This window comes from Nematolebias whitei, chromosome 1 (assembly GCF_014905685.2).
Source record: "Nematolebias whitei isolate Nwh7 chromosome 1, NemWhi1, whole genome shotgun sequence".
Classification (NCBI taxonomy): domain Eukaryota; kingdom Metazoa; phylum Chordata; class Actinopteri; order Cyprinodontiformes; family Rivulidae; genus Nematolebias; species Nematolebias whitei.
In genome coordinates this window covers 9,289,651-9,300,982 of record NC_056498.1, presented here as the reverse complement: position 1 = coordinate 9,300,982, position 11,332 = coordinate 9,289,651, and the positions used below count along the sequence as shown (strand labels likewise).

At 43.7% G+C, this 11,332-nt stretch overlaps 1 protein-coding gene across 1 annotated transcript in view; it reads right to left on the bottom strand.

Moving 5' to 3' along the window:
• Positions 1-323: 323 nt before the first annotated feature.
• men1 (multiple endocrine neoplasia I) overlaps positions 324-11,332 on the bottom strand; it is a 13,665-nt gene continuing 2,656 nt past the window's right edge. Inside the window, exons 2-10 of the mRNA XM_037682274.1 lie at positions 9,517-9,995; positions 9,153-9,361; positions 7,971-8,099; positions 7,222-7,262; positions 7,053-7,140; positions 4,910-5,046; positions 3,503-3,644; positions 1,461-1,634; positions 324-1,393 (exon numbers count right to left, since the gene is read on the bottom strand). Of these exons, the coding sequence (XP_037538202.1) occupies positions 872-1,393; positions 1,461-1,634; positions 3,503-3,644; positions 4,910-5,046; positions 7,053-7,140; positions 7,222-7,262; positions 7,971-8,099; positions 9,153-9,361; positions 9,517-9,952 (1,878 nt within the window). The 5' untranslated portion in view covers positions 9,953-9,995 and the 3' untranslated portion in view covers positions 324-871. The remainder of the gene's footprint in view (positions 1,394-1,460; positions 1,635-3,502; positions 3,645-4,909; positions 5,047-7,052; positions 7,141-7,221; positions 7,263-7,970; positions 8,100-9,152; positions 9,362-9,516; positions 9,996-11,332) is intronic.

Sequence of the window (11,332 nt, the reverse complement as noted above, 5' to 3'; positions counted from 1 at the left end):
CTCTCCCCCATCAACTCCTCTGAGGCAGCTATAGCCAAAGTGGTTCAAAACATCAAAGTTCATGCCTCAGGGGAGAGGGCGGGCCCCAGAAACCATCTTATCACCAGTGAACTGCTGGGTCTACTGAGTTAGTCAATTATGGGCTTTTATTACTTTGTGGCTCCTCGGACTGATGAAGTACTTTGGATGAAGGACGAAACGCCTCAACAAAACAAAGAACCCGACCAGATGAGCTGAACATCGTTGGATTTTAACCTGGATTATTGAGCATGATTAAACGTGCGTGGTTTGCACAGAGAGCTCGACAGTTTTCATCAGGTCTTTATTTCTTGCAAATTCAAAAACTAAACAAAACAAACAAAGTCATAAAACAGGACAGCCCAATATGGCTCCATCTGAACAGTGTCTGGTCTTCTGGTTTCATCTAAAAACTAAAGCTTCACCTACTTTAGACAACAAGAGACAAAGTAAGGCAACACAGAGCTAACAAGATGGAAGCTGTCATTAGAGCAGAGCGGACAATGTTACACAGTAACTATCCTAAAGTAATCACTTCCAAATGTTCAGTCACGACCGAGTTCTTCTGGGGTCTAATCAGATCATTCTGTGAAAGTTGTACCTGGACTTTACATCAGTTAGAACAAACTAAAGGTGTTTACAATCTACTTAAGTTAAAAACAATCACATGTTCAGTAGTCCTGGTGGGACACGTGGTGCTGGACTTCATGTCCTCTGTCCAGCTCCAAGCATTGCTCAGGACAGAGGACGTGGACCGAGCGTGTCCTCGGGCTGGAAACACCAGTGAAATGAACAAAAGCGAGTGCTGGTCTTCACAGTATGTCTTCCAGTCTCCTCCCAGTGATCAGCAGGTCTACAGGGACTTGCGCTGGCGCTTCATGAAGGACATGGAGTAGTCCCCGGCCGGCGTGCTTTTCTGCCTCTTCATCTGGACCTGGGACTGAGCGGTGAGCTGCAGCTTGATGGCGCTGGAGTTCACCTTGGCTGCACACAGCAGCTCCTTCATGCCTTTCATCTTCTCGCTCTGAAAGGCCACCACGGGCCCAGCCGGGCAGGGGGACGCCTGCTGCTGCGAGGAGGGGGACGAGACAGAGTCTGGGCTGGGGGACTTGGGTGTTCCTTCAGAGTCTGCGGCCCGCAGGCCCTGAGAGGAGCGCCGCCGGATGGCTCCGTCTCCCACCTTCTTGGGCTGAGCAGCCGGCGGCAGCTGGGTGGAGGGGGAGGAGGGAGCAGCAGGAGAGGGAGAGCTCTGCTCGTCCAGCTTGGACTCCCTCCTCGGGCCCCGCCTGCGGCCCTCACGGGGGTCCTCGCTCGACTGGTCGTCGTCGTCCTGGCACTCGGGCTCTTTGCTGATGATGGACACTTTCTGCCGCACCTTTGAAAGCAGAGCAGCGGTCAGCTTCAGGCTGCACGGCACCAAATGTTGCATCTGAGCTCCTCACCTGGGCGTCGAAGCGGCTGAGAGACTGGACCAGGTAGGTGGCCCAGCCAACATGAAGGACTGGAGTGGGACTCCCCTCCTCCCACTTGCAGATGCCGTCGTAGAAACGGAGCAGGTGGGCAAAGCATTCTGGGTCGTGTAGTGCAGAGAGAGCCGCTCCCTGCTTGGCGTGCTCCTGAAAGAAAACGAAGATGTGACCGAGGAGCTGGTCTGGATCATCCAGTGAAAACATCAAGATGTTTGTTGATGGATAAGCTCAGCTGGACCGACTTTCATCATGAATCAGTAAAAGTCTCTGTCCCTCCTCAAGTTTTACTCATTTTGTCTCTTTAGAGCCACAAACTTCAAGGTTTTACTGGAAACAAACAAAGTGGAGCTTAAATGTTAGGTGGAAGGAAAGTTTCAGATGTTTTTAAAAAGATTTTATAAATAGAAACAAGGAAAGGGTGGTCTGCGTTTATATTCAGCCCCCGAGTCTTTAGAACCTCCCTCCTCTGCAGGTCCAGCTGCAGGTCTTTGTTCTGTACACAACAACATTTTGTCCCATTCCTCTTTGTACCTCAGCTGCAGCTCAGTTGGTTGGATGGATCGAGTCTGTGAGCAGCAGTTCTCAGGTCTTGCCAGATTCTCAGTCAGATGCAGGTCTGGACTTTGACTGGACCACTCATGAATGCGCTCTGAGTTGACCCAATCCATTGTAGATGTGGCTGAAGGGGAAGCTCTACCTCAGTCTGAGGTTTTCTACAACCTCCAACAGGTTTTCTTCCAGGAGTGTCCTGCTCCATCCATCTTCCCGTCAGCTCTGAGCAGCTTCCCTCACAGCTAGACCTGTCACGATAACTAATTTTGCTGGGCGATTAATTGTCTCAGAAATTATTGTGTAAATGATAATATTGATTGAAATTTGACAATAATTAGTAATTACTGTCAAATTTAAGAAGAAATGTTTGTTAATTTTTGCATGTAGTACCTTTTTTCGACCACTGGATGGCAGTATAAGACTGTTTGAACTGAAGGATGGATAGTGAGGGAGGGAGCAGCGTGTCTCTTTAAGGAAAATGGGAGGGAGGCCCCTTGACGTGACATGGGCTGTCTCTCTTATGTTCTCAAAATGGGGGACGCTCGGTGGTTTGAGCTCTTTAGCATAGCATTTTTTACACATAGCTTTTAATTTAAAAAAATCAGTAAACAAGTTCTCAGCTTCTTTTTGTAGAGAAAAACAACTTTTTACATGAAGGCACGAGTTTCTACTGTGAATTTTGAAGCTTCAACAACACTGAGGTCCCCCCCGAGGTCAGCCTGTTAGCTTAGCTCGTAGCTTAGCTTCTCAACTTAGCTGCTTTTAACAATCCAAAAATGCAATTTTGGATTGTTAAAACAAATTTTAAAGAGAGAGAAAAAAAAGGGAGGAGTCAGTGAAGAGCACCGGCGTTGAGCTTTTTGTCATCCAGTGTCTTCAGTAGAGAGACACAAAGAAACGATAAAGCCGATAAATGACAATGAGGTTGATAATTTTTATTAATCATGCGATTAATTGATTTATTGTTTATCGCGACAGGTCTACTCACAGCATGATGCTGCCACCACCATGTTTCACAGTGAGGATGGTGTGTTCAGGGTGATGTGCAGTGTTGGTTTGGTCTGATCTGAGCAGAGCAGCTTCTTCTTGTGTCGAACAGGACGTGTTTTCTCGTCTTTCTTCTACAAAGGACACGTTTGATTTTGTTCTATAACCTAAACCTTTTTTAAAGTGCTTAACAACTTTATTACCGAGCGGTCTGCTGTGTTCCTTGGTCTTCATGATGCTGTTTGATCACTAATGTTCTGTAACAAACCTTTGGGGCAGAACATCTGGATCCACACAGATTAAATGACACACAGCTGGAATGTGACCTCTGAAGGTTGCTGTGAGTTTTACTTCTAAACTCTGAAGTTTGTGGCTGTAAGGCGACAAAGTCTGGAAACATTTACATCAAACCTGATTTAATGCAGTTCAGCTTTTCTGCTGCTCTAAATCCCTCACCTGACCAGGACATGTCTCACCTTGTCAGCCCCCTCTCCACCCTCCTCTTCCTCCCCGGGGCTCTCGGCAGCAGCTGTTTCTTTCAGCAGGGTGGGGATCACATCGTTTGCAATGTCGAAGAACTCCTTGTAGATCTCCTCATCCTCTCGGAAATAGTTGTAGCTGCAGAGCAGGTGAGAGGAGGAAGGCTTTGATGAAACAGAAGGAGACCAGCTCAATCAGGTGTAAAATTGTGACGGGGGTGGGGTTAGCAGCCTGCAAGGCCAGACTCAGAGAGCACAACAGAAATGCACAAATGGCACTGAGTGAACTCCCCTGACTAAAGCCAGGGCATAAACACACATTTCCCTGTGATTGTGCACGGAGGGTGAGCTGAAAGTGAAGAACAATGGGCGAGCAGGAAAAAGGAAGCTGACAGACGAGGAGGGAATGCATGTTCTGGGTATTTATAGACACGGCTCACTAACAGCGTGTTAGCACCCAACATGAACATTTCCTGGATCAGACACAACCACAACACAATCTTGATTCTCCCTGATGCATGCCACCCCCCCCCCCCCACACACACACACACACACACACTTTACTGAGCTGAAACTAGATCAGCTAAGTATCTGGAGGCAGGTCCACATACAGCTGTGCTTTACCACCATCCGGTGTTTCCCAGATGAAAGCACAACTAAAACAGATCTTCACTTGAAGGTTGGTTGATGAATCCCCGACGTTTAAGAAGCGTCCAGCCTAAAGGTTTGTCACCTGCCGTCAGGGCAGAAGGACGACACGGTTTCTAGACTGTTTGTAGCGTTTGCAATTAAAGCTTATAAACCAGTGGATGGGTTTAAAATTAAAAACTCTCATAAAGAAATTACTGGACGCACATCAACGACTGAATAACCTCTAGACACCTCAAATCAAGATGGCCGCCACAGCCAACACAAAAATGACTACTGGTATTTTTAAGATGAGCTGAAAGTTGATAAGTTAAGAATATACAATGTTAGCAACCAGACTACATGTCATAAATCAGTGGTTCCCAACCCTAGGCCTTGAGGAACACCATGCTGCATGTTTTAGTAGTTTCCTGCTTTGACACACCTGGTTTGTATGAACAGGTGGAGGGAGTGATTAAATTCCTGAATCAGGTGAGTTGGAGCAGAGAAACAACTAAAACATGCAGGATGGTGTCCCTCAAGGACCAGTGTTGGGAACCCGTTCTCAGATTAGTTTCAAACTCTGGAATGAAAGTGATACATTGTGTAACACATCAATAAAAACAGGTTTTTCCAATATGCACCAACTTTTTATCCTCTCCATTTACTGACAGAATCTAGTTATATTCTACCCAACAGGTTTACTGTGATAAAAGCAGCGACGCTGGCGTGGTTTCAGTTTGACTCCAGCGAGAGCCTCTCGCAGTGTGAACTCACTCCTGCATGACCTGCGCGGCCTCGGCCCAGGCCTTCAGAGCCTCCTGCACGTTCCTGTGCCTGTAGTGGAAGCCAGCCAGATACATGTAGGGGTAAATGTGCTCGTTGTTGTAGTGCGTCTGAGCAGACGTCACAGCCTGCAAAAGACAGAAAGACGTGGTTGTAGGTGTTACACTGAACAGACTGAACGCGTTGCCCTTTAATTACGATCAACGTTTCAGCGATACTGTTTAAATAATTAAAATAATTGGGGACAGATCCAGTCGGGCTTGTTGTTAATTAAAACAGTTGTTTGGTTGGTTGTGAGCAGTGCCTGTTTTGGACGCCATCTTCACTTCTCCATGATGTCACAAATGTAAACAATGGCCTGGGCCTGAAGGCAGCCTAACATGCATGTTTTTGCTCTGAGTTAACTCTTGTCAGGTGTTTTGTTGATTCCTGTACTTCTCACATTGCTGCTGTATGTTCAAAATAACAATTATTCAGTACATTTAGTTTATTTAGTTTTGGATCATTAGCAATTTGAGGCTTTAAAAGTGTGATTTAGTTCCTATTTTGGCTTTAATTTTTGAACAATGAGAGGAAGCAGAGACATTTCTATCTCTTCAATTCAGCTTCAACGTGTGTTTTTACTAATAACACATGAAAGAGAGATTTTGAAGTTCAAGCATATGACGATCTTTGCTCTAAACACAAATATTATAAGAATCCTTGTGGAAACAGGAGTGAATGATGATTACTGATGGCTGCTTCAGCACCAGTGAAGTACATGATAACAACAAAAGGGGCAAAACAGCAAGGACATTTCATTCAAGATATTATCCCCCATCACAAAGCAAAGGGGGACAGGACATTCTCTCTCTCTGTTCATCTGTGCATGTTAAATAAAGGTTGAATGAATGAATGAATGAATGTTGTGAGCATGATAACTTGAAAAATATGTGAGGTACCCGCTTCTATTTTGGTGTATGGCTACATAAGGTGCAAGAAAAGTGACCATCGAAAATTGGGCCACATAAATATCCCAAGATGGCCGCTGCAAACAGGGATAAGATTAGGGTTTAAGAAGTTTTGCTTAATTTAGTCAGATCTGAATAAAAGCTCCTCAGCTGCAACAATAGTTTTTAAAGTTAAGTTTTTGGTTCTCCAAATGGCGGAGGCTCAGTGTGGTTTGAGCTCTTTAGCATAGCATTTGTCACACAAAATTTTAATAAAGAATCAGTAAACAAGTTCTCAGCTTCTTTTTGCAGAGAAAAACAACTTTTTACACAAAGGCATGGGTTTCAACCATGAATTTTAGAGCGTCGACAAGACAGAGGTTTTTTTCTCCACCGAGGTTGGCCTGTTAGCTTAGCTCGTAGCTTAGCTTCTCAGCTTAGCTGCTTTTAACGATCCAAAAACGCAATTTTGGATCGTTAAACTGGATTTTAAAGATAAAAGAGAAAGGGAGGGGTCAGTGAAGAGCACCAGAGTTGAGCTTTTTATCATCCAGTGTCTTCAGTAGAAAGAGAGAAACATGAAGAAACAATAAAGCCGATAAATGAAAATGAGGTTGATAATTTTCATTTATCAAGCGATTGATTGATTTATTGTTTATCGCGACAGACCTAGTTACAACATGAACACCTGTGGTTTATAGACAAGCCGGCCTCAATATGTACGATTTTGTTTTCTTTTTAAAGTTAGTGGGTGCAGCTTATATTCAGGTGCGCTCAATAGACCAAACATTACGGTAGAACAATGCTTAGGCGCTCCGATCTCTGTGTAATCGCAGTGTTTAAAAGGATTTAACTCCAGCAGTGTCGGTGTCTGTTACGTCCCTGTATTTGGAGACATAATGGCGTTACAGCGCCACACACAGGCCCGGCATAGGTCATTTTCTGTGTGGATAAAAACTATTTTAAAAACAGTAGTTTTCACTACAAGGAAGGATTAGAAACAACAAATAAAAAGATTGTATGACTGATTGAAGTTTTTGAACAACAGTATTTCGGTGTGGACACGTCCTAACTTTCAACATACGATTGGTATAAGTGGAATTCATTACCTGCTTTGTCATTTTGGACAATATTCCAGCTACCAAAACCAGCCTTCTTCCTGGTTCCTGCTTTCAGTCCTGTCAGAAACTTGAAGAATGCCTTACCTTGAGATGGATTTCCAGGGGACTCTCCTTTCCTGGTAATGGCTCTTGATCCTCGAGGTCTGCTAAGGTACCCATTGCCATGGGATATCTGGTGGTAGAAACAGACGAGTGGAACGTGTGGACCAGGACACTGTTATCTTTATCGGTGTCACATGTTCCTGCCACTCACCTGTCCAGGTCTCCTCGTTCGTACAGCAACCAAAGGAGTTTCTGTACAGTCAAAAACATCAAGATGTTCAGAGGATTGAGATCAATTCAAGCGTTTAACAAAGATTAAAAGTCACATTTAAAATAAAGAGCTAAACTCAATACAGGGCCATTGTGAAGGCTGTTTCATTGTTATGCTGATGAAAGTTGTATTTGTCCATGCAGTCCTATTAATCCAATCAGTTACTTAAGTTACAATGTCTTAAAGACATAAAAACCTGGATGACCCTTAATTTTCTGCTTTTGAACACAGACTGAGGTTGTGATTTTTGGACCAGAGCATCTTAGAAATAAATTTTGTAGCCTTTCACTTTGTTTTTAGTAATTACCTCGAGTTGAAAAATACTTAAATCAAATGCAATACTTTTCAAAGTTGAAACCCTGATTCTTAGTAACTTTTTTTTTTTGTGGCTTTTTATTTGCAGAAACATGACAAAAGCAAGAGATTGAAAATTAAAACTTCGGGCATAAGAAAATAAAATATTGCAGATTTTATGCAAAAGTTTATCAGCTGCCAAAAGAGCTTCAATGAGGGGTTTAGTACAAAAAAACAACAATTTGAAAAGATCACTACAGCTCCAGTGCATGCACACCACCATGTGAGAGTGAATTAATGTCCTCTGAAAAACAGCCTGAACACAGCAGACAACATGGAGTCTGAGCTCATGCTCGTTACTGTACGAGACTAGATGTAAAGGCGCCACAGCTAACCTGCTGCAGCTGCAGGAGCTCCGAGCTGTCAGTATGCAAATCCAGAGAAGGGTTGATGGCACAGACCATGAAGGCCACCTCCATGTTTCTGTCACACCTCATGTAGGAGCCCTTCAGGTACAGCCAGCTCTGCAGACACACACACACAGTTCAATACTTTGTTCACTTCTCAGAAGAAATGTTTCAACTGTGTACAACTGAAACCAGATGTTTACATACACTGAATGATAAGACGCAAACCATTATTTCACTGTCTGACATTAAATCAGACTAAACCTTTTTCTGCTCTAAGTCAGTTAAGATTCACAAAATTATTTGTTTATTAAACGTCTGATTAATGAGACAGATACATTTTAAAACTTTCTTCAAAGTCTCATGTTTCCATCCATGTCTTTAGTATTTAGTATTAGTGAATCCAAACTGTCTGAACTGGGTCAAGTGTTTTGGGGTTCCTTCCACAAGTTTCTCTATATTTTGCTGTAATTCCCAGTGGGTTCGGTCCCGGGGCGGCTGTGGCTGAGTGGTTAGAGCAGTCGTCCTCCAATGGGAGAGTTGGGGGTTAGATTCCACCAGCAGTCACATGTTGAAGTGTCCCTGGGCAAGACACTGAACCCCTCATTGCCTCTGATGTGTGTTCCATCAGTGTATGAATGTGATAAAGCTCTGATTGGTCTTTGTATAGATCTAGTATAGAGCTGTATGAATGGAGCAGCTTGTTTGTGTCCAGAGAAAATAGACATGTTGATGTTTCTGAACAAAAACTGTTCAGTGAAAAGGTCCTCAGTGTGTAGCAGTGAGCATTAGACACTGACGTGTCACTGGTTTGAAACTGGTCTTTTGAACTGGAAATTATTTATTGCTATGTAAGAAAACTGCTTGGAATGGAAAAATACCTAAGTTAGAAAATAAAACAAGATTTGTACCATAATGTGTAATATAATTTTATTCTTGTTAGAATTAATAGTAATTACAAAATTGGTACCCAAAAAAAAGAACCGTCCAGGAACCGACACCGAAGTGAAGGTACCGGTACCAATTTTTTTAGAAAGGTACCCAGCCCTAGTTGCTTCTGAATATTTTGACTAAAGTTCTGGATTTTCTGCAGAGAATATTGTCAGTCAGTGAACATGAGTTTTATTTTCACACTGTGTGTAAGAACAACCGATGACAGAATGGCCTGACCTTCTCGTTGACCCCAGCAGTGACCGTTTGACCCCTGCGGTCCTCATTGCCCTTCCCGTGCCACGTGACCTCCGCAGTCTCCTCACCGTTCTTGCTGAATATCACCCAAGCATGGTCCTCTGACAACGCTAGGTGAACATCTTTCAGACCCAACACCTGACAGGCTGCCACCACTGCAAAGGCCACCCCAGAGCTGTCCAGTTTGGTGCCTGTTCATAAATAATAAAGAGTTACTTTCACAGTTATTATCACCCTGCACCTCACTGCACTGAATATGAAAGAATACCAAATACATCTTTTTAATTTAACTAAATTTTAGACTCAATATGAGCAGAACTTTCAGGTTTGCATTGAGCTGTTGTACCTGTGATGAGGCTGAAGAGGGACTGGATGTGAGCCCGGTCCTTAAAGTAAGAGCGACTGAGGCTGTTCCAAATTACATCTGAGACTTTCTTCACAAGTTCTCTGCTGGACCCTGTAGCAGTCCTCCGATACTGGGACAGGTCCACCGCCCCGCGGATCTGGGCAGTGAAGCGTTCGTACAGTGCAGAAATCATGCCCAGCTCCACTGTGGGAAAACAAGAGCTGGGACATTCTGGCTCCAGAGGTTCAAAGCAAACTCCTGGAACATTTATGGGGATGACCCGGTTCACAGCCAGGAAGTGCTCCACAAAGCCTAGTACCAAAGACAGAAGAGCTAGGTCTGGCTCTGACTTGTGGAGCTCGGCCTCGAAGAGCTGAACCACACCCTCTATCCCCTTCAGGGGGAAGTATTTCTTCTGTGCAGAGTGTAAACCCATGATCCTAGCTGCCAGGCACAACTCTGTACGGCCGTCTGCTCACCTGCACGATGGACAAGAGTGAAGGAACAGGTCAGCTGCACACCACTGCACAAAGTCAAAAACTACTTATACTATACAGTATATACACATATATAGAATTTATAATACATGTAATTTTTCTTCTTTCGGCTGCTCCCTTCTTAATGGGCCACACGAAGACGTGGCAATTATTTTTACACCAGATGTCCTTCCTGACACAACCACAGACCACCGAGCTACCACAACCCTCAGTGTGGAGCAGAGACATGCCGTCTAGCACGCCCAGGGGAGCAGATGGCAGGAGTTAAAGGCCTTGCTCAAGGGCTCAGAGTGGGGCAAATGAGGGTGGAGGCAGGTGTTGGTGTTTCACCAACACATTTTTGATGTTGTCGGTACTGGGAGTTGAACCAACAATCTTCCGATCACAAGCCTACCTTCCCTGACCTCTACACCACCACTCCATTATAATATACTGTATGTACTGGTATATATATGTAATTTATAACATATGTATATATATGTATATGCTTTTTTCAAACAGGAAGTCAGTCCCAGCAGTTCATCCTGATTTTATGCTCAAATGGTGTCCCTACTGAGTTTGTCAATTCCTATAAATATTTGGGTATCTTGGTCGACTCTCGTCTATTTTAAGCTCCATGTGGAAAACTTCATAAAGAAACTGAAAGTTAAACTGGGTTTCTTTTTCAGAAACAGATCCTGTCTAACTCTGAATGCTAGGAAACACCTTGTAACTGCAACCTTCCTTCCCTCCATTGACTATGGTGACATTATTTACATGAACGCTCCTACAAGAACCATGCAGATGTTGGATGCTGTCTATCATGGTGCACTAAGATTCATAACTGGCTGTGATTATCGTACCCACCACTGCACCCAGTATTCACTGGTTAACTGGACATCATTAACTTCACGCAGATTCTCTCACTGGTACATTTTCATCTTTAAATCATTTCTTGGTCTGTTGCCTTCATACATCTCCTCCTACATGTCTCTGCGTGAGTGCAGCTACAGCGTGCGCTCTCAGGACATTATTACCTGCAGTGTTCCCTCAGTGTGGACTGAACTTGGCAAAAGGGCCTTCTCCTACTCTGCTCTTGTTTCCAGGAATATCTTACAAAAAGACCTGAAGCTCTCGACCTTGACCTCTCTAAGTGGCTTCAAACATTTGTTAAGTTCATGAAAAAAAACAAACAATGCAGACATGTTCCCGTTTTTAGTTTTACCACCTTATAAATCTAGCTGGTTTTTTTTTCTTTTTGCTGCTTTTCCTTTTGACTGTCCTTTAGGTTGCTAATTTGTTTTGATTTGTAAAAAAAAAAAAAATATATATATATATAT